This window comes from Aquila chrysaetos, chromosome 3, assembly GCF_900496995.4.
Source record: "Aquila chrysaetos chrysaetos chromosome 3, bAquChr1.4, whole genome shotgun sequence".
Classification (NCBI taxonomy): domain Eukaryota; kingdom Metazoa; phylum Chordata; class Aves; order Accipitriformes; family Accipitridae; genus Aquila; species Aquila chrysaetos.
This window is the reverse complement of record NC_044006.1, coordinates 71939910-71962749: the sequence shown is the minus strand read 5'-3', so window position 1 is coordinate 71962749 and position 22840 is coordinate 71939910. Positions and strand designations below refer to the sequence as shown.

The following is a 22840-nucleotide window of genomic DNA, read 5'->3' as shown; positions in this document are numbered from 1 at the left end:
TTAAAAATGATCAGCAGAAACAGTTACATATTCTAATCTCCAACTGCCTGGAGAAGCAGTGATACTTTCAAAGCTGTGTTTTCCTTGGCTGGCTTCTGAGCACTTCATTCACTTTGGCTAACTGCCCAACAAAGCTCCTGACAAGGAAAAGCATGGCAAGGTAAGGACACCTGTAGCAGAGCAGACAACACAGAACAGATTTGCAGCTCAGATACTAAAGAGCTGAGTGGACATTTCAAACCCAAGTGGCTTCAAAAGAATTAAAAACCTGATGACAGTCAGATGCCCAATTCTAAAACCTCAGCCAGACAGCAAAAAATCAATGCCTTGGTATCTGTAATTCTGGACTGTTAATTTTCGTCATTACTCTGAGGGAATTTGCTTTGAACCAGATGAAACACTGAGACACACAAACAGACCAAATTTGTCTTAATTGTCAGGCCAAAGTACTGGAGATGTACTATTCTATGAAAAATTTCAGTCAGACATGCTTGTAAGTAGCAAAGTAACAGCAGTAGCAAAATACAGGTTGTAAACGCTGAAGTAGTTACAGGTTTCACTTAAAAAATGCCAGTTTTATGCAACCCTAAGCTTGGTTGTAGCCCTCAGACACACCACAGTTTGAATAAAAAAAAAAAAAAAAAAAAAAAAAAAATCACATCTAGGGTTGGTCTGTCAAGACAATCACAACCCTATTGCTCCACAACCTTGGCTGACCTGAATATATGCAGCAGCTTAAGACAATTTCTATCTGTATGAATGGCAAAAACGTCTTCAAAAGAGCTGTTTAGCAGGTGTTTCAACCTTATAGGAGTGGACTTTGCCTCTCCCCATTAACCTCTGCTATAAGAAACAATTTAACCATCATCCAAGGAGAGGGAATCAGCTCTCCAAACAGACTGGGACACATCCTCTTTCTGAAGGTCACTGCGCTCAGACTGGCTCCCAGGAACTTCACGATGAGTTCACATCAGCAACCACATGGCCCATTACCAGCTTATTTCACATGGGGGTCAGTGTTCCTACAATCTGCCAGCTGGGTCTTCTGTTCACAGCCACTTCTAAGTTAAAAATCGCCAACTTGGACGAATCTCAAGTTACAACTATGTAAGCCTTCGGCCGAGTTAGACTTTCAGGATCCCATTCAAACCACATTCATTTTAACGAGCTAACGAACTCCCTGTGGGCAAGAAATTGTTTTTTTTTCCTGAGAATCCATCTAGAATGAGCTCTCTGGTCTGGCTGTTAGAGAACCTTTTTCAATTTTTTTACTGCAGTGCAAAGTAATGGTCCTAGAAACATGTTTCTTTTCTACAGGTGTTGTACACATTCATATTCCTCTAATTCACATCTTCGCCCTCTGATGAATTATGCAACAAACACAAATTACAAAAAATATGTGCACTTAATTTAACTGGTGTGACAAGGAAAAAATTCTGTCCCCCTGATCACAACAGTTAGGCGTATAAATGGAGTTCAGGCAACGGCTTTCTTCAAAGCATTCTTTTCTTCTAGTCAGCTTTAAAAGGCAACTAAAGGGAATGGTCCAAACAAAGGATCTTTTGCAGGAAAACCAGAAGCAAATCCTTGCCCACTCATGTTCATTTAAAACTCCTTTTGCAAGAAAGAAGTTTTCTTGCAAGAATGTTTGCTATAGGATCCAAGCTAAATTCCAAGCTGGATCATTTCTCTCTGCCAGCTTTTGGCAGCACAGTTTTGATAAATACTCAGAGACAGAACAATCAGCAAAGGACAAAGCAATCCTTGTGAACAGTTTGCAAAGCTACTTTGGAGATATTTAGAAAAACATACACAAGTAAATATTTAAGTCAGGGTTATTCATTCTATTGCAGGCAGTCACATTAATGAAAATGCATGTTTGGTTATTAATTGCAAATACTGGTCTTTAGCCAGGCCTGAAATTTTTCAGTGGAAGAACTAGCATGAGCTGTGTGATTACACTCAGCCCACCCTTGCTTTTTCCCATCGCTTCCTATAAAATCTCATCATTGGCTCTTATATGAAGAGGGAGCACTCAAAACAGCTGCTGTCTCTTGCCTGCCAAGCTATCAATACACTGCAGGAGACAGAGTTAAGAGTTCTGACTGCTCCACTGCTAGTTACCTTGCCTGACTATGAGAGTGAAGTAGTGAAGGCCGCCAAAGCACCTAGCATGCACACAATTCCCACTGCAGACAGAAAGTCTCCTGGCACAACCTTTGTCAGTCGAATTTAGATAGCGGAAGGAAGATAACAGTGGCATTAGAATAAGCTGGTGCCTGCAGCAGAACCACTTTGACAATTGACCACATGCAGTCAGTTCAGCTGGTAAATCATCTTCAACAGACTGAGCCCAGGACAGCAGGACAAGCCCTGGGGAATATCTGAACACCTCACCCTCTTCACTCCACTGTCCAGGATCACGAAGGACAGGGAAAAAGAGAAAGCTAAAAGCTCACCAATGCTTGCCATTCTGCCATGCTAGATTAAAGTTGCTTTCAGGCTCCTGTAACCTATGCTAGCTGGCAACACCACCTAAAGGATCTCAGAGCAGCAACTGAGGTACATTCAAAATCCGAACACACCTGCAGCATCACCCCTCTGCTTTTCACATGCCAGCACCGCAGGAAGCAAGGTGGAAAACATGGGTGTGCTTTATGGATAACTACCCAGAAACGCTCCTTCAAGAAGCTCCATGAATTTCCATTCACTGCTACAGCAACACTATTGGTATTTACTGAAAAGTAATGGGAGATGACTGCAAGAGTCCAGACCTCATGTGTAGCAGTTTAGAACATCCTGCGGCATTCTCCTTAATAACAGTTACTTTTTAAAGTTGGGAAAAATATGTACTCAATATCCAGATTTTTCCTGATCTGTGTCCAGGATGAGAGATCACACTGAGCATTTCTCAAACTTTTTGAAGGATCACCCTCCCTTAGGGATCTTTATTTGAATAAGTGAAATTAAAATAAGTCTGTAATTTTTTCCCTTTATTCTCTCCACAAAAGCATTATACCACCCAGAGAACAGGTTATTAATTATACACCCTTTAATTGCTGGTACCAACTCAACTCCTCCAGGACAGGGGAGTGAAAATCTGGTGTAATTAGCAGCTCACTTCTGCCCTGAAGAAAATGAACTATCGTCAACGATTAAAACCATCTGCTGGCTACTGTGAGCAACTCACAACTACCTCCAAGTCCTTCCTGACCCACGGTTTGAAAAATACTATCCCAACTCACTGCCACAGATTGCAACACTGTCCCTAAAAAGCCCTAGGCAAAAAAGGCTCCAAGAGCTTTTTGAGAAGAAAACAAAAATTAAAAAAAATAAACACCTCTATTCAGGAAGTTTCCCTTCTGTTGTAACATCTTTGTATGGATTCTGGTGATTGACCCCTTTCTAAAAGAATGAAAATACCATGTGGGCTGTGCTGAGAGGCAGCCAAGTGGAACAGAAGGGCTAGTGTTGAACCCAGTAAGGAAGAGGGAGGAATTAGGAAAGATCGACAGCCTAAAGCTATTCAACAGCAGTACAGTGACTGCTTAAGCTGGGATAAGTTTTAGAGGCCTAGAAACCAAATGCTCTCTGTGGGGGCAGTATGTACCTCAGCTGGACTCTTCTAGCCTCAAACATCAGCTGGTGATGAGAGAAGTGAGGGGCTACCAGTTACTCACAGCTAGAAGAGGATTTCGCCAGGACTGTTGCCAACAGTCTTGGCAGCAGTAGTCTTGTGTACTTTGAATTGTTCAGGTTTTCCAAATAGATGTATTGATTTTGCTTTTCTCCCCTGCAAGAAGTTCTGTTTGTTTAAAACCATTGTTTAACTCTGCTCACAAGCGGAGAAGCATTGCTCATTCTTGAGCATTCAAAGAGTGTAATTGAATTTCCCAGGCTTCTGGGAGAGGGTCAAGCCAGTTTTGTGTGACAATTTTAGCAAGAATCCAATTAAATTAAAGCAAGCTCTGTTGTTGCCAATCTGTGCCTTGGAGAAGGGTTACAATTAAACAGCAAAACATAGCGTGACACTAAGAACAGCAACAGATTTACTTGAGCATCCTCAAAATACATTACCACAATATCATAAAAATAAGCTTTAACACTGAGAATTTACCCAAGCAAGACAAACATTACTCTAGGACAACAAGATTTTGTGTGCGTTTTCTTCCTTTCTAAAACTGAAGGAAAATAGAATTCCTTCAAGACTATCGGGTTTTTAGTCTGCTTGTGTCAGCTGTGACTACCTTCTTTAAAAACAAAGGCAGTATTTATTAAACAGCTCTTAAAAATACATACTGTAGCCTCTGTAAAGGAAAAGTACTTATGGACGACAAACACAAACAAGGCGAGTACTGAGAAAAACTATTGTCATTAACTTCAGTCAGACACATACATTTATACAAGGTTTGCTGACCTGAAACTAAGTTACAGACCATCATATACCTTCTTTAAATATACCATTAGCATTTTCTGGTGGATAATGGAGCGTACAGGATAAGTGTTTGTGCGATAGTTCCCCTTTTCCTTCACCTGCCTAACCTCCTTCTCTCCTCTGCAACATTTAACAGCCTGGCACCATTCACCAGAAAAATACAGCAAACAGAAAAACAGGGTACAGTTTTTCAGGTCACATCAAATTTTTTCCCTTCTCTCTTTCATTATTTCCTGATTTCTCTCCCCCATGCCCTAGTTCTTTCTTCCACTTTCCTTGCCTGTTTTCTTGTCTTGGCCATCTCTTTCTCCCTTTCTTTTCTCAAATTATGTCTGTGTGGTTTTTAAAGCAGGATTTCTTTCAGCTTTATGCTTTCCTACTATCTTTTGCCCACAGTTTCGGGTTGGGTTTTGGGTTTGGTTTTTTTAAGTTATCTGGTTCACTCTGAATTTTTTTTTCCCCTCCCCTTTTCAAGCTACCTGACCCTGTGTCTGTTTACTTGCTCAGGTTATTTTTCTTCAAAAGTCTGGTGATCCTGTGTACGCAATCCCACTCAGATGAACAGTCCTCCCAGCAAACCTACTCATGATTTTCAAGACCTAGTAGGATTTAAATAGATAATGAGCTATAAGTTAGACCAGGATAGCCACTAGAAGCCAAGAGGATATCAGAAAGTGTTTTAGAGAAAGAGGATTTGTCTCAAGACCACAGAGCACTACTATTTTGTTATTACATGAATGTTGAAGCTTACCATTTATAACCTGTCTTGGAAGAGTTTCTTTATGAATGAAAAGACAACTGAGACCCACAGGAGTTAGGATGTAGATATCCCCTTCAAACAGCTCTTGAAGAAGCCTCTGTTCTTACCTCTAGGCAAATTACTGATCCTTGATGCTCTTTGAACACTTTCAACTGCTCACCAGTGACAATATTCCACGTTCGAATGGTATAATCCGTGCTGCCAGAAAACAGCTCCCTGTTTGGTGCGTCAAGTATAAGGCATAAGACAGCCCCAGTGTGTCCCAGCAGAGTCTGGTAACAGCGCCCACTGGACACCCACCAGACTTTAACAGTGCAGTCTGTGCTACCTGTCACCAGGAGGTCTCTGCTCACTCTTTCCTCCTCCTCCTCTTCCTCCTCCTCTTCTTCAAGAACATCCCTGGAGGAATAGTGAGCTAGAGTCAGGACACAGTTCCGATGGCCCCGGAATTCCTGGATTTGTTTCTCCTTGTCCACACTCCAACAGCGGGCCGTCCTATCATAGGAGCCACTGAAGAGATAGTCTTTGGCAACCAGGATCCTGCAAAAAATAAAGTCTGCATGTATGAACAGTATCTTCTTTTTACATAACCATTTTTTGTCACAATTTCAATGCCAAACACCCTGAAGTTAGAAACACTAACATGAACACAACATATATAACCCTAATTCAGCGTCACTGTTAATACACATCATTTATGAACTTTTTAGGTGGTTGGGTTTTTTTGGTTTTTTGTTTGTTTTTTTTTTTTTTTAAACCAAACACCTCCCTGTTTCTACTTTTAAAATTGAGACCCCTTATTCAGGTACATTGATATAGACATTTTATAGCATTGTAACTTTGGGCATTTGTGTTTTCCTAAAATCTTTTCCAGCAGCACTATTATGTACTTTTCATAAGTTACATATACTAGCTAAGAGGTTTTTGTGTGTTTTTAAAAAAAAAAAAAAAACAAAACGCAAACAAGTCATTCTTGATAATTATTTATTAGTACTTGTTTACAAATAATTATTTATAAACTGATCTATGAAAATAGCTTGGAATTAAAATAACAAAAATTCCCCAACACTCCAGGAACCTGAACTATAACTGACAATGTGCAAAGATAATCATCTTTCCATCATCAAATACAGAGAATGCAGGAAAAATCACTTAGCCCAGGATCTCAAAAAAGGTAGAGCAAGAGCACCCTACTTATTACGTAACTGAAGAGCAAATCAGAGATTACAGCTCAAGAATTCAACTTACTGGGCCTCCAAAATAATGAGTTGTAGCTGCCCAAACATAACAACAGAAAAATCTCTACAGTTCATATTTCCAAACCAGAGATAGGGAACATCATAACCTGTCTTCTTTGTCAGCTGAGTTTGGTCCTCTGGAACTTTTCAAACTGGCAACAAAGTCATATGAATAGGGAACACATTTCCCATTTGCTGATTCAAGCAAAAATCAGGCCAGTGCCAAAATACAGACAGAGCCAGCCTTCCTAACTATTTACAGAATCTAGCTACACATCGTATGTGGTTTGAGTTTAGTAAGGAACAAAAAAACCCACCCACCCATCAAAAACGAAATGCAAAAAAAAAAAACAACCCCAATCTTTGACTGCTCTATTTGTCATTAATTAAATCCAGTCCAACTATTAAGAAGCACTTTAAATTGACAGGCCAATCAGTCATGCACAATCAGTTTAATATTAAACTTCATTTGCACAAACAGGAATAGTAATTCCAGAAAAAAACCTGACTTTATCCCTCTTACTGACACAAAGGCTTGATGTGATGTTTTTAAATCTATTTATCAGAAGCATCTGTTATCAATTGAATAATTTCTTCTGGAATTTCATTCCTAGCCCTGGATTCAATTCCCCTGCTGTGTGCCTTTCATTTCTCTCCTATCTGCTGTCTACAGATGTGTCAGCACTGTTGCTAGGAAAACTAATCATTACAGCACAGAACACGTGTAGCATGAACTCAAAGGTTTACACAACCCATTTTATTAGTGTAGTAATGGAGAACTGCAGTAAAATGACAATATAAGCAATAATAGATTACAGGAACACAAGGGAAGAACTCCACAGAACCAACCTGTTAACAATTGATGTGTGTCCTCGGTAAATGGCCAGGCACTGACCTGTCATCACATCCCACTTTCGAATGGTATGATCTGCACTACACGTGAAGGCAGCCTCATTTTCTAAGTGGCAAAAGGTGATGTAACTTTCATGTCCTAGGAATAACAAAGGAAATAAATTCCATCACTGTGCATGCAAGCAGGACAGACTAGTCTAGCTCTTCACCTTAACTAAAAGAAAAATAAAACAAACAATCAGACTGAAACTCTAGTTTTAAATCCACCACCATGTTCTTCACATTTAAGGATTTGTATAAAACACAACATTTTTAATTAACAGCAGAAAACTCTGCTTCATTGATACAAGGATTAAGTGAAAGAGTAAAACAGTAGAGTTCCACCAATCAGGTAGATTGAAAAGTATTATAAAAACATAATGAGCTAAATTAATATTGGTATAATAAAACTCAGACTATTGAAGTTTAAAGCCAGTAAAAAATTGGCTTAGCTTTTTAATAAAGAAATGCTTTTGCTTCCTTCTTCTGAAGTCAGGAAAAAAAGGCTGCATTTCAACCAAGCCCATTGATTGTCAGGACACAAACAGCCTTAAATTAAAGCATGAAACCATGAAAAGAGGAAGCGACATGAGGCTTACCAGCAAGTTTAGTTTCATTGTCCAAGCAGAATGAAACGCAAACAAAAAACATATCTGGTAAAAAGTCAGCCAATACTTTCCCCATTATGACTAATAACATGAATAAAACCCACAATTTACAAAATATCAGTATACCTTTAAGGAAATGACACAGAAAGAAAGAATAAGAGCACAGTTATTTATACAGTATTCAGAGTATGTTGGGATTCTACAGTTACAATAAAAATAGACACAACTGCTACTCTAAAAATTTTGTGCTGACAAACAAGGTAATGCTAGCAAAGAAGAATCAATATTACAACCTTAAGCTTTTGTTGTTGCTTAGCAAGGTGTGTCATTTTTCTATTGGATCATTAAATGCACTGCATTTAAAAATCACCCTAGGATTCAAGTTCCAGCTTTGTCCAAGATATCTTGTGTGAAATTCTTGTCACCTATCTAATCACTGGGATAGTATTACCTTGCACTCTTCTGTTTTAATTATTTAGAATGTAAGCTTTCAAGATCAGAGCTGTTTCCTCTTAAGTAACTAGCACAAGAGAGCCCCAGACTTTGGTTGAAGCTGGTGGGCCCTACTGTGATTTAAATAACACTATTCTTTGAGGAGAAAAGAAAAAATATAAGGACAAATGTGATTGAAGAGAGACAGATGGACAAAGATACTAGAAAAACAGAATCATGTTGTAGAATAAAGAGATGGTAAAAAACCACAAGGGAAAGCAGACTGCCCAGTAAAACACTTTGTTTCACTGACTGCAAAAACAGATTTTACTACAACTCCTGTAGTTCAAAAGCCTTGCTGTTGTTCAAAAGCGAACCAGAATCCATGTTACAAACAAAAGTCTTGTTTTCTCTTAAGTGAATTCACCAGATGCCAAAAATTAAGCAGATCACCAGGGCTATAAGCAAAACTATAGCCATCCTCACATTTTTGTGAAAGCTTTTTGCAGAGCAGTTTAAATGGGACAGGTTTCAACCACTGGGATTTTTCTCACAGCATCATGTAATCCTGCTCTGAGAAGATCAAAAAGCATCTTGGTTACTGCACCAAAGTCTGTCAGTCAGATTTTAAGCATCAATAATACTTGAGCCACACAAAGCATGCCAGAACCCCCTGTGGCAGACAAGGTCTGGTGCTGGTCTGGTCAAAAGCAGCCACCACAGAAGTCTGTTGGTTATGCTGTGGTGGAAGCCTGAAACTGTGTTATAGATACAGGTTTATCAGTAATTACAGCTTGTACAATACAAATTTACACAACAACTGTGTGTGTACATAAATATAAAATACATACAATTATCTGATTCAACTGACAGTTCACAAACCATCTAGTCAACCTTCTTTAGAGTTTACCCCAAACACTAGCAGTACATAGGCCAGATTCTGAATATTATCCAATACATTTCTCTTTCTAGTTAGAAGTTAGTTAGTAGTTTAAAGGGATTTCTAAGCCTAAAGCAAATGCAGTGAGTTTTCCAGGAGCTAGAACCATGGCAGGATGTGGGGAAAAAAGACAATACTCAATAGTTAAAAACAAGCAAGCAAACAAACAACAACAAAAAAAGTCACAGTAATGTGATTTCTTCTTTGGAAAAAAAAAAAGGATTAGAAATTCCAAATTTAAGAGCTCTTTTTTTCTGTATTAAGAGAAAAGAACATGAGTGAGTGAGAATACAAACGTCTTTAGTCCACATCTGACTCCTGCATGACTGTACTTTCTACAGAGTTTTTTTAATTATCGAGATGCTAGTCCAAGGTTAATAAATTTTGTTTAAAATGCAAAATCAATTTAAAATTAAAAAGCCCAGCCATTAACATTTCTGTGTGCCAAATATGGGGAAAAAACAGCCCATTTAGTAAGGCTTCTTTCCAGACTTCTGGGTCAAGAGGTTCTAAATACAGAGTGTCTGGAAAATGAGATGATTAAAAGGACAAAAAAACCCAAAAACAACAGAAAAAAAGAAAAAAGAAAAAAGAGAGAGAGACACACAATAACAAAAAGTCAGCATTTCATCAGGGTGTAAAACAGAGACCTTCCAGAAAGAGACAAGTTAAACGACTGCTATGTTCCACACCCTGAGATAAAAGGATCCATGCATTCAGTAGCGCTGGTAACCTGTTTGGGGTTGAAATAGCTTCTGCTTAACATTACTGTAACAAATACTCAAAAAAACACAAAACAAAACAAGCATGATTTTGGCTGCCCGGCAAGCTGCATGGACTGAAAGAAACCAGAATGTGCTGTGTGGCCTGGACTCAAAAACTAGGCAAAAAGAAGCTATTGTACCTTGGAAGTGGCCATGGCACTGGCTGTCGGCAGTGCTCCAGAGCCGTGCGGTGCCATCCTCACTACCGGTGAGCAAGCGCTGCCCGTCCGGGCTCAGGCTCAGCCAGTTGATGCCTCCTTGGTGATCTGTGCAGACCTTCACGGCTGAGCCACTGTTGCCCATCCTGGTGGTCCCAGCAAAGGCAGAGGCTGCGGGTCAGATCATAGACACTGCGCAACCCTCACACCATGCTCTGGGCCTCCAGCCATCTCCCACCGACCAACTTCAGCCATTACCTCAACTCCGAAAAATCAGCAGGGTAGTCCAGACTCCTGCACAGGGAGGCAAAGGAGGAAGAGGAGGGCACGTTAAATCATTTCATCTCCCTCCCCCGTGGATACATCACTTAGGGTGCACTGAAGCCATCGAGCGCCTCTTTCTCCGCAGGAACCGAAGCCCTACCGTGGAAGATGGCCCTTCAACCACAGGCTCACCGGTGCACCTTCTCCGTGGGCACAGAGGTACGTCCAGCCCCTCGGAGAGGACCCAGCCTGGACGGCGGCGGCGGTACCGCTACCTGAAGCCCGGCTCTGAGCCTGCCGGCACGCTGCCGCTTCTTAAGCAATTTCAAGGCTAACTTGGGGCACGCCGAAGAGGCGACGCCTCCGAGAGAGGGAAGCTCAGCCTCAGGCGGCCCCCAACGCCCCAAGGGGCCGCGGGCCCCCCTCCCCCGGCCGCCCTGGGATCACCTCAGCGGCGCCCAGCCCTCCCAGTCCCGGGCTGCCGCCATCCCTCCCACACGGCCCCCCGGCATCTCCGCCCTCGGCACTTACTCACCGCCCCGGACACGGCCGCGGGTGGAGGCGCGGGGCTCGTCTCCGGCGGAACGATCCCGCACTCACCCTCTGGGGAGGGGGAACCTCCTCCCGCCGGGGGTGGGGGGAGGCGGGAGGGCGGCCGGAGCCAGCGCCGGGCCGAGCGCGGGATCCCCCCCGCCGCCGCCGCCGCCGCCTCCGCCCTGAGGGGAGGCGGGAAGGGCTCCCCTCCGCCCCCGCCGCCGGGCCGAGGCGGGCGCCCCACCGCCGCCGCCGTGCCCCCCTCAGGCCACCTCGGGGCGGTTCCCCAGCGCCGGCCCTCCCTCCACTACCTCCCCCTCCATGTTACAGCCGCTTCCAACCACGGCAGCCCCCCTCGCCGGGGCGGGAAGCCGCGGCCTCCCCCCGCCCGCCGCGCTGCTTCCTCGGTGCTACCGCTCCCCGCCTTGTCCTCCCGGGAGGTGCCCGGCAGCTCTGCCCCTGCGGGACGGCCCCCCCCCGCAGAACCCCCCCCCCCCCCTTTTCGGGGGAAAGAGGCATCCCCCACCCCTGTCCGCCACCGCCCGCCTCCCCAGGGCTGAAGCCGCCTTTACCTCATTTCAGTCACCCGGCGGCGGGGGGGGGGGGAAGAGCTGAGGGGCGGGAGGGTCTTTCCCGGCTGGGGACCCTTTAATAACCGCACTGTAACCAAAACAACCCGGCAACGGTCCCGCACGCCCAGCGGAGTGCCCAGGCTTGTTCTCGGGGGGAGGCAGCGCTTCCTGCGGCACGTTTCGCCCCCTCAGGCTGCCTGCCGGCCCCGCCGCCGCAGGGCACCCCCCGGGGGCACCGGCCCCGCGGAGGGCTCCCCGGCGGGCAGCCGCATTTCGTCCCCGGCTTCTCGGGCCAGTGCCTCCCGGGGGGGAGGCAGAGGCTTGTGCTGCCGAGCCGGGGGCTGGCTTTGAGGGAAGCCATCGCCTTTTGTTCCGCCTCTCACCCCCCTCCCTGGGCAAGCTCCCGCCAAACTTCTCCTCAGGATCTTTCCCCCCCACCACGGGAGCCCCAAACCCCCTGTCTCGCCCTGCACCTCCCCGAAGCTTTTGGGGCTGTTTCTTGCTAATGCGGCCCCTCGCCCCATCCACCCCCGGTACCCCGTGGGCTGGTGGCGGGGCCCCCGGCTTTGTGCTGCCCCAAACCGCCTGGCCAAGGGCTCCGACATGGCAGGGTGGAGCTGCTCCAAAGCGGGGCTCCGCTGCCTCGGGAGCTGTGTGAAACACGGGCCGAAAGGGTCCTGTCCCACCGTGGCGTGATTAAACGTACAAAGGATAAATCAACCGGGCAGAAAAAAAAAGTGACATGGGGAGGCCGAGTGCCCCCAGCAAGGTAGCAGCAGGGTCCGACGCGGATCCCCCCCATAAGAAATGGGGAGCTGTGGCTAATTTGCTGCTAAAAACATGCTGGCAGTGGTAGGATAAATCACGAAACCCACTTCTCCCAGCTCCTGCCCCATTTGATCAGAAAAGCACCTTTTCGTGTCACATCACCAGCCTCAGAACGAGCCCAGCGGCTCCATTTCACACCATGGTGTTAAGTATAGCGGTTCACTGGGCGCTTGCAGACATCTAGCAAGGCATCAGCCCCGCGCCGGCATGATGTATTTCAGTGCGTGGGTTGTACAGAAATGCTTGTGTTAAATGGATACTTCACGGGATATGTTATTTTGCACAGAGCATTCTGGCAGAGGCAAACCAGGCCTAATATGTCACACCCAATGCAAACACAAGGTGATCCCGATTCCGCTGCTGGTTGTAGCCATGCAACCATGGAGAAGATTGCAAGACGGAGCTGTCGGGCTGCAAATTTGGGTTTTGCGAGGGTCAGGTCGAGCCCCGTGGCATATCGTCACCAGCCAGCTCTTTTCTGAAGAGAAGTATTTCCGCACAACCCCTGTGCGTTCAAGAGATGACCAAGAAGTTTTGGTGTGAGACATGAGCACTGTATTTCTTCCCTCTGAAAATCACATTATCTGTGGAAAGATATTTTTTTGGACATGGAGGCCTGGGAATCGGCTGCTCTCAGGGAGTGTCCCTCACCATCTGCTCGTACATCTGTCAAATCCACTCACAAACCCCTGCCCAGAGTCCTTGTTCGGGAAACTGTAGGATAGATTAGCACTCCTTTGTATTTTCCTATGCTGCTATGATGTGAACGTAAGGGAAAATTCAGACGGAAGGGGTATTTTGTTAGTTTTGAGGCAGGCATGCACATTTTAAACACAGTTTAAATCTTCAGGGGAGGCTGAGCTAGAGGGAAACCCTTGGCCACAGCTCAGCCATGCATTGGCTGCAGGAGCCTGTGGGAGCAGAGGGTGTGCTGTTCCTTCCCCCCCTTTTTTAAAGCCTTTTCAAGGTTTTTTATTCTTATTTCAAATTAATATTTCCCTCCTGTGGTGACTGATGAAAGCATCTGAACTTTTGAATATTTTCATGAATACTTATTCATTTTCTTGCCTTTTTAAATATTATTTTTCTATTGGTTTTATCTGCCTGAATTTTAGATAATTTTTCTTTATTACATTTGCGTTCTTTTTTTTAAATTGTAGTACAATGAGGAAAGCAAAAGAAAGTTATCTGCTGTTTGATTTTGCTCCTCGGGGCCCAAATCCTGCAATGAATCCTCCTTCATCCAGACACCTGAGGATTCACAAGTACAAAACTCAGGATTGCTGGTACACATTTAACTTGACATTCTCCAACAATCTTCTATTAGCTATGTACATAAATAGAGGTATGTACATACACAGATGCATGAGCTGCTCCTATAACATCCAGATAAATATAAAACCTTGAGAAGGCATTTAGATGTTTATGGCTAGATTCATGGTACATGATTTGTGGGATCCAGTGGCCATTACTAAGTTTGGAGCCAAGTTTAAACTCTTTTGGCAGTCACCAGGAGTAAACAAAGGATGTGGAGTTTAGATCAGCTACACCATCTTTTGGAAGGAAAGAGGGGTGCCTCTATCCTTCACCGTGGACTATGCCAGCGGTCCAACATCAGCAGGTTCCTAATTCTCTTCCATTAAGGAGAATGAATTGGGACCTTCATCTTTAAAACATACCTTCATTCCACCAGAGGTTCAACCCGTTCTCAAATCACTGATCCAGAGACAACACAGTGCCACGAGACTCCTTAAATCCGCCCCAAGACAGTAATGGTTGAGTGCAAAAGCCTCTATGAGCAACTTCATCCCAAATTATTAGTGTTTAGACTCACTTGACAGACCTTCAGACGTACAGCGTAGGCTCCCAGCCCTGCTGGAAGTCTTATTGAAGTCAGCATTTACATCAGTAGCTGCACTGATGTAAATGCTGAAGAAAGTTTCCCTTGAAAAGATTTCAGTAATGATGCAAATGATTTCAATAATTTTATTGATGCTGTTTGTGGGGGAAGGAACACAGGCAGCTCCTCCATGTTCACCTCCCCCTTCTGGGGCCTTGGGTATGTGGATGTATTGCGATGGTCTTTGATGGACAACAAAGGCTCTTTTGTTCTGTCAAAGAAGCAGAGCCAGTAACGCCCCAAAAGAAGTCAGCACCAGAGCTCCACTCACCCGACTAAAAACAAAAGAATAAAGTGTGCAGCAATGCAAATTGTCTTTTTTAGAGAATTAACCCCTTCCATCATCCCAACCCCTCCGCATTCCTACAGAAGGACCTTTCTGGCTGCCAGCATCTTTTCACTTCCATCCTATTGCTCTACTGCAGGCTCTCAACCCCAATCAGAATTGCTGATAATTAAGTATTACCTCCTCTTTCTTCACCTCAGAAAATTGCAAAAACCAACTAACTCTCTTAAAACTACTGTCAGTGGCCCAGAAGTTCGATAGTGGCATATCCTGCACTGACATCCAGCCTTTGGGTTTTTTGAATCAACCACATCATTATAGTCAATGAGAACTATTAGCCTCAAAAGCATGTAACATGGTGTCTCCAGAGGCAAGGTTCCTCACTGAGCAAATCGAGTCTACGCTGAGAAAACTTCCCTGGTAAGGTTAAATTTGATTTAAAAATTGATCCAGTTACACTGGTACAGTGTAAATAAAATTTAACCTTAAATAGATTTAAATGTAGCTTCTACTGGTTTGATTTAATTCAAAACACTATCAACATCTATGTAGCTTCACTTGCATTAAGAGTTGGCATTGGTAAAGGCAGATAAATTTTACATGGATTTAATTATCAAAACTCCAGCAGATACAGCCTTAACTCTGAAGTGAGGATGGAGGTGCAGAAGTCAGCACAGCTTCTTGATTAATATGTGACCAGGCCCTGCTCCACAGACCCAGCAAGTGCTAATGCTCAAAGGGAGGGGAGAAGCTGCCCTCTCCTTCTCTTCCCCCCATCCTTTGGTAAGTCCTGTAACAGCAACATTCAACTTTTCCTGGCAGAGCCATACTTCAGCTAAAAGACGGGCACAGAGCTTTGTGTTAAAATGCAACAGCATAGCTTTGTAGGATAAAATGTCTTGATTTCCCAGCCCGATGCCACAAGTATGAGGGCAAGTCAACGGAGGCCAGATAACTCACAATTCTGAAAGGAAATACCTTTTAGGCAACGTGTAATCAGCCTGTGGAACTCATTGCCACAGGATGCTGTTGCGGCCAAGAGTTTAACAAAGAAATTCCCTAACAATTCATACCAGTGGGACCTTGCCAGCCCTCAAAATTTATCGTAGACCACCATGTAGCTCTAGACCCATGTGGGGCTTTGCACCCCGGTCACAGTGCAGGGGAAGGCTGTGACCGTGCATTACATCTAGGCTGTGTGTAATGTTGCTTGGGGCCTCTTTGAAAGCAAGGGTTGGTTTGGTCCACAGACCAGCTGCAGTCTTCTTGTCATAGCAGTGTCTACATGTGGAATCACATGCTCTTTAAAGCAGTCCTCTTGCCACCCAGATTAGAAGAACTGTTCGAGTACGTCATGGTTCCCTTCCAGCCTGCGAGCTGAGGCTCTCTTCCCATGTAGGCAGCGCAGGAGGGATGGTGTATGCCTGCACCGCTCACCGTGATGCCCGACATAGTGTCGGTTCGTAGCTGGAGTGCAGAACCAGACTTCACAAAACCCTAACCCATAGAGCACCAGCATGTGAGGCACCACTGGGAACAGGACTGGAGAAGCACATGTGGAGGTACAGAGACAACTGTAGTATTGGCAATTGTATTAGGAAACATCAAAAACTGTTTTGGAAGGCGTATAGGCCCTCCCCATCTGCCTATTCTGGAATTTCATGCATTCTCCCAGGGTCATCCAAAAGGCTTCAGAGGCTCCGGGCAGAATGCCTGTATGTGCAGTTCTGTGCACCATCTGAAGTTATCCTTTCAGACTTCAGAACCAAGCTTCACGACTTAAGTCAGCATTGCAGTTCCTGCTGACTCCTCTGCAACTGGCCTTTTCTAGAGGAAACAGAGTTCTTCCTTTCCTCATATAAGTGCGGATCCTTTGCAGCTTAAAATGTCCCAGAGAGCACAGAAGTCTAGCTTGGGTATAAACATTTAGCAAATTCTCCTACAGGACAAAAGATGGTTAGAAACTGTCACTTACCCTAGGATTTCCTGTAAACATCTATAAACTTCTTTTGGTTTTTAATCAGATCTGAAGCAGTGTTTCCAAAACAGTTGTGTTTGAAAATATTTGGGTTTCTAAGTTTCCTATGTTGCTGTAACAAGAATATCTGTCTGCAAAACCTATGTACATCTCTGCTGTCCACTGCTGCTTTACCTAGGTGTATGGACTACTCTGAATCAATGTCAGGAGTCTGAAAGCCTGGGATCTGGAAAATCAAGTGGTATCCAATGATCTAATGAATGCTTAGGTGATGGTAATATTGCTGGTTGATACAAATGGGGTCTTAGTACCTAACCCCAATGTCAGTCCTTGGTGGCAGTGGGAATTTAGCTATGAGCTCGGAGGGGGTGGAGAGAGGATTGCATTAACTTTTTGCTGTCACGAACCAATGGCTTAAAACCACTGTTGTGAAGGCATCTTACCTCTCTGGCTGAGAAAGCAGATGCAATTTCCTAGAAATTTTTATGATGCTACATGCCAGGAAGTGTAAGATCTCACAGCAGCTGTTTCAAAGATTACTGTAAAGAGGTTTCCACACGCATAGTCTATAGATAGCAAGGACCTTCCATCATGTCACTGCATAGTGGGAACTTTACTGCATAATTCAAAATTACAAATATTTACAAAATTACAAAATAATAGTCAAAAGCTCATTTTTACCCTGTTCCCTACTTCGATGGGAGCCCTGCTGTTTCTTCCAGACGGTAAGTTGGCCTCTTGCCCAGACCATATATCTCTTATGACAGGCTCCTTAAGGACCAAATCTAAATGGAAGCCAAAAGAAATATGTCTTACTAAGTGACACAAGGGTAACTTTCTGAGTCTGATTCTTAGCCCATTTTAACTGATTTTGCACAGATACAACTCTGCTGGCTTTAACTGCATTAATCCGGATTTGTACTGATGCAAGCAGAGAGCCCCAGTGCCTTTGACATTGGTACAAAAACAAATTTCTAAAAATGCTGAAGTTGCAACCAGTGACCTAGGCAGTATTTTAACAATTGCATTCACATCTGGCCCCTGGAAGATTTCTCAGTTGTTTGTCTGCCTCGTTGTTAGCAGAGCCAAATTGCTATGTTACCTTAGGTAAGGGGGGAACATCTGCCATCTCTTACACCTCATTGCTGCTAAGAGAGTTATATGAACAACTGATACCAAACCCACTGACCAAAACAGAATAATCTTCTACAGCCTTGACTGAGCTTTGTACCAGGCTTTCAGGGCCAGACTGCCCCTGCTCCTGACATAAGTACCACAAGAACTGCACACCTTTTCCAGGAGGTCTGAGAAGGGCAGGGAGGGGCTTAGACGGGTGTTGCTGGTGGTGGGAGTAAACTACTATCCCAAGGGACGTCAAAGCTTCTGCCTTCTTCTATGCCTCTGCCAGAGCTTGTTTAGAGCCAATGCTGTTCTTCATCATTTTCTCCACCAAATACCCCAGTGATCCTTGGTAAAGAGAAGGACACCAGCATAAACATTCAGCCTACCATGAGGATTACAAGCACCTCTGAAGCTTGAGCTGCTCAAATGCAGCATCCCAGGTCAGATGCATAGAGAAAATATTCCCATGACACACCTTTTCTTTTCTTTTTTTTGGTACTTTATGCTATTTATAAGGTGCATTTCTTGTGCACTGTACAAGATATGTGGCTTTGCCTTCTCAAATACTCTCACTCTTAGGACTGGATTTTACTTCTACCTGATCTATTGTAGGTTTGCTCAGGGAAACTGTACGCTGTAACAACATCCACCTCTATTTGCGTGAGTTTGGGCTCACCAGTGGGCACAGTCTGTCTATCTTACTTGTTGCTGTTGGGCTGAGTAGAACTGGGACATGCTGCAGCAGCAGCATCATTGGGCCCACAGTGCCATTGTCTTGCAAAATCTTACTGAAATCAATCGCACAATGAAAGTGCAAAAGACTTAGATGGTGACTGATGTTCTGTTGGGGAGGCACAAAATGGCAGCTGTGGAATAGCGTGAGGAAGCCTGATGCCATGCACTGGTACCAGCATTACAGATAAGGTAACGGGATGTCAGTCTGCTTTCACTTCCTGAGCATATCCCGCAGTTTATTTGGTGAATAAATCTTTCCTCATCTCTGTTGTCCTTTTTACCTCCCTCACCAAGTTTGCCCTAGTGTCCATCCCATTCTTGTTTTAGGAAGGCACCCCAACTGGACTCCTTTTCTGTCGAGAGGAGAGAGTGCAACTTAGCTGGTCTGTAACTGTCTGTTTCCATTCATTCCTGAGGCTTTCCAGCTGCCCACAAAAACAATGCACTGATACACTCTGTGCGGACTTGAACCACGTCCAGAGCAAAGGGTTAGGTGGGGCCGGGAGATTCGGGGAGTGTTCTTTGTCCTGGAAAACAGAGCAGATACCGGCACGACACGGTCAGAAAGACGATGGTGGAGGAGCAGTCTGCTGATTCCCCAGCCCACACATGGTCCACACGCCAGACTTCGGGGTCAAGCGTCCTGCTCCTCACCGGGCAGATGTCAGGAGTACCAAATTCAAGCATCTAAACACTGGGAGGAAGAACTTAATTCCAAGGGGGGCTGATGCTGCACTTTCATGGCTGTAAAGTAGAGAGATTTCATCAGAAAGGGTGTAATATTTAGTTAATTTTTCAGTTAAACTCTCTCTCTCTCTCTCTCTCTCTCCCCTTTTATCTTCCTTCCTTTTCACAGAGAGGCATAAAGTGAGTAATAAAAAATGCTAACAGCACAACTTCTTGATTTATACCGCTAGCAGATCTCAGGCGCAACTCCCTGTTGAGTTTGAGGGAACAGCCTGATTAAAAATTGATGCCACAATATGGTCTGTCTTAGCAACAACACTCGCAAGTGAAATTCATCTAGGATATAAACTGTGACATTTAAAATGCCTGTTGGGTGAAACTTGACCAAAAAAAAAAAAAAAAAAATTGGTGTGTATGGCTCTGAGGAATGAAGGCAATTGCCATGCCACTTTATGGAATATCGTGTGTGAATCACTGAAGCTATTAAGTCTTCTGCTGCCTTTTTCCTGGCCTCAAGAGGTTAACTTCTTCCCTGAGCCATTCACTGGGGTGGGAAATAACCGCGTGCATGTGCCACAGAGCTGTGTCTGGTCTGGGTACGCGGGTGATCCGGATTTCGTGTTGTTTGCCTGAGAGACCCACTGGAGAGAATAATGAGGGGGTTCAAAAGAAGAATATTCTTTCTGCCAGAAGTGGTCTTTAAACCAGGCCTTTGCTTATTTGTTGGGGGAGATTACTCACAGGGTCACCTGGCAAAAATGACTGGAAGTTATGAAAGAAAGGGCCTCCTGCCAACTATTTAAGAGAAAGAGGGAGAGAAATGGAGGAGAAACGGGAGAAAGAGCAGTGAGTTGGCTGCAGGGAAAGGGACATTTTGTGATTCAGAGGAGAAGCCAAGAACTAAGGCTGTAAAGGGAGGGAGAGGACCCTGGGCTCCTTAGAAGACTCAGTGCTATATTCTGGTGGCATTCAAGCATAAATTGAAAGCTGAGGCAAAGAAAAAGGCACAGGCACTTACGGATGCCTTGTGGAGCCCTTACGGCAGAGGTGGAGCTCTAGGAAGGGGTGAGTATAAAGCACCAGAGTTACCTGGGGCTCAGCACTGCTTCTGGAAGTGTAGGGCAGCTGGTTTTCCCAATCCCACTTCCAAAGAGGGGCAAAGAGAGCCTGTGCTACAAAACCAAGACCAGGAGGCTTAGCCGAGTCGCTCGCTGGTTGTTAGCTGTTCACTGCGCCCAAAGAGGTACTTTGAGACTGGTGAAAAGGAGGGTGCTTCTGAGATAGATACCCCCATAAATCTCAGCCTGGGCTGTTGTCACACCAGCAGGAACCTTCCGGGGCCAAGACAGGGCGGGCTCCCAGAGAATTTGGCCTTGAGCATGCCAACAAGGAAAGCTGTCGCAAGGCAGCAGCGATGCACCCACTGAGATCCAAGGACAATGAAAATATACAGACCCAGCACAGTTCCCTGCAGCTTACACCACTTTTTGACAAAACATCTGCTCCCCCGGAGTAAAATCCCTCCCTTAGTCTAAGCAGATACAGTTCTCCCTGAAATAGCAATAGGAGCTGCTGCATCTGCTCACACCATGGCCAGGCTTCAGCCCCAGGAGGATGAGGCCTTAGCTAAATCAGGCTGAGCTGCCTGCTTTATCTTACACTCTCCTGTGACTAACTTTTCTTATTACACCTCTTTACACAAGCGCCAAACCCCAAGCAGGCAAGAAAGCCGTCCAAAATGCAGAAGAATTATGACAAAGGCTCACACATCACGGGGTTTTGGAAAGGTTATTAATTTAGTAAAAAAGTGTGCAAATCAAACTCTCTGGCAGCATTTGTGTGATGATAATCATGCTGATTAAGTGTTTGAGCCTCAGGATATGCTGGGAATGGCACTAGGACCTAGAAAATAAGCACCCCATGCTTTTGGAAGACAGCTGCAGGCTCTTCCTGTTCTGCTCTGTAAGTGATCCATCTCCTCTCACAGATCTGTTCATTTTGGATGCAATTGCTCAAAATATGCATTACTTATGGTCGTACAGATAAATACAAAGGGGACTAGCAGTTGTGCTGTTAACCCTTCAGATCCCCGTTAGGCCAGGTCATGCAATGAGGAAGAAAAAGGTTCAGAGCCGAGTTTTACCTACAACTGACTTTGATAAAGCCAAATCAGTTACATTAGCTAAGGTTATTAACCTTAGGGAATATACTTTTCCTCTCTCCTCTCTAAATTTGGCAATGGAGTCCATTACCATTTGCTAATGAGAAAGGTGCTCGTTCTCCTGATTTCTGTGTTGATGAAGGAAAGGACAAGCTGATTAAACCAATGGCCTTGATTCATGTCCAGCCTTAAATTTGATATACCATTTTCATCTAATCAGCACTCTACAAGGGTGTTAGTGAATATTTGATGTTTAAGGCATGGAGATGGATTCCTAGGGAGTTACAATGGCACAGAAGTGACAGGAGGAAAGAATCAGGACAGAGGAGATGCTATTTACCTTGGTTGGCTGCTTTGGGACTTTTCTCCTCGCCTACTCAAGAATGAATTTCACAACTAAACCACTGAAATGATAAAAACAATAGCCATTTTGCAGAGGCACTACTGAAATATGGAGTCTTGGAACTCTTGAACAGGAACAGAAATGTGAAGAGTTACTCTTAACCACATAGGAACATATACATGCTGTGGGCTTGTAGCTGTGGCAGCTATTTGGCTGCAGTAAATCGGTGCAGTCGGGCTAAACAAACTTGATTGAACTACCTGGCTTGCTTGATGAGCCAGTTCTGCACCAGGCTCCTCAACCAGCTAGTGTCCCTCTGGGACAGGCTGCAGTAGCCAACGCACAGCTCTGGGCCTGCCCTAATTCACGCTAATTGGCACTGACTGCCTTTGACGCTGGGTAATCACACTTTGCAACTGGGAAATCAGAGCTTCCCTGTCATTGTTGCACCCAGCAGAAGTCAAGAACAGCAAAGGACTGAGACTGACATCTCCTGACACAGTTTTGGGTCTCTTCCATACAAGCTAAAGTGCTCAGCTGTGTCTTTCAATGGAAGATTTGGACCCAAATGGAAAAAATCACTGATTTGAATGCTTTTAGTATTGTTGTTATTACTATTATTCTTACTATTGTTATTCTGTCCTGCTAGGGAGGTGCTGGGGAAGGAACATCTTCTGCAAGAAATCAGTGCAAGCTTTGAGAACCTGGGGTAACCTATGCCCTCCCCTGGAGCTTTTGTCATCTTGACAGCAAGTTTGTGCTAAAGGGTCAAATGCCAATTTCAAAGAAAAAGAAAAAGGAAAAAAAAAAATACCCCAAGAACTGGAACAAGGGAAACTCTGTCTGGTACTTCTTTCCAGCCAAAGAACTCTTTAATAGCAAACTATTAGACAAATCCCAGGCCTGGGGGGTTGTTACAGAGGTTTTGGATTCTTACCAGAATTTTTTTTTTTTGTGTGTCTCCAAACCTGTATTGTCTGAATGCAGCTGAAAAGAAGAATCATTCAGTGTAATGAGAAGTTTTGCCACTATCATGGAAGTCCGTATTTCTGATGGGATGTGTGATCCTTAATTGTCAAGGGAGCTGACTGTTAAATATCATTTATTAATAAATTGTAAGAAGAGAAGTCTGAAACCTTTGAAATGCAGATTGTCAGCTCTGTAGTTAGACCTGAACTGAAATGATAAATTCCAGAAGTCAAAA

At 44.4% G+C, this 22840-nt stretch overlaps 1 protein-coding gene and 1 long non-coding RNA gene across 7 annotated transcripts in view; one reads left to right on the top strand and one right to left on the bottom strand.

Moving 5' to 3' along the window:
- The window catches only part of WDR86 (WD repeat domain 86), a 23857-nt gene extending 11963 nt beyond the window's left edge, over positions 1–11894 (bottom strand). Inside the window, exons 1-4 of one of the 6 annotated variants that reach the window (XM_030008384.2) lie at positions 11597–11894; positions 10209–10520; positions 7283–7424; positions 5303–5735 (exon numbers count right to left, since the gene is read on the bottom strand). In XM_030008384.2, coding sequence (XP_029864244.1) covers positions 5303–5735; positions 7283–7424; positions 10209–10371 — 738 coding nt within the window. In that variant the 5' untranslated portion in view covers positions 10372–10520; positions 11597–11894. Of the gene's footprint in view, positions 1–5302; positions 5736–7282; positions 7425–10208; positions 10521–10650; positions 10963–11021; positions 11289–11335; positions 11466–11596 lie in introns of those variants that run through there. The other 5 variants (XM_030008386.2, XM_030008385.2, XM_030008382.2 and 2 more) reach the window with 5 other exon arrangements.
- LOC115339059 lies at positions 10596–22840 on the top strand. Its single transcript, XR_003922622.1, has 2 exons — positions 10596–10709; positions 22286–22840. It is a non-coding gene; the product is annotated as an uncharacterized LOC115339059 (long non-coding RNA).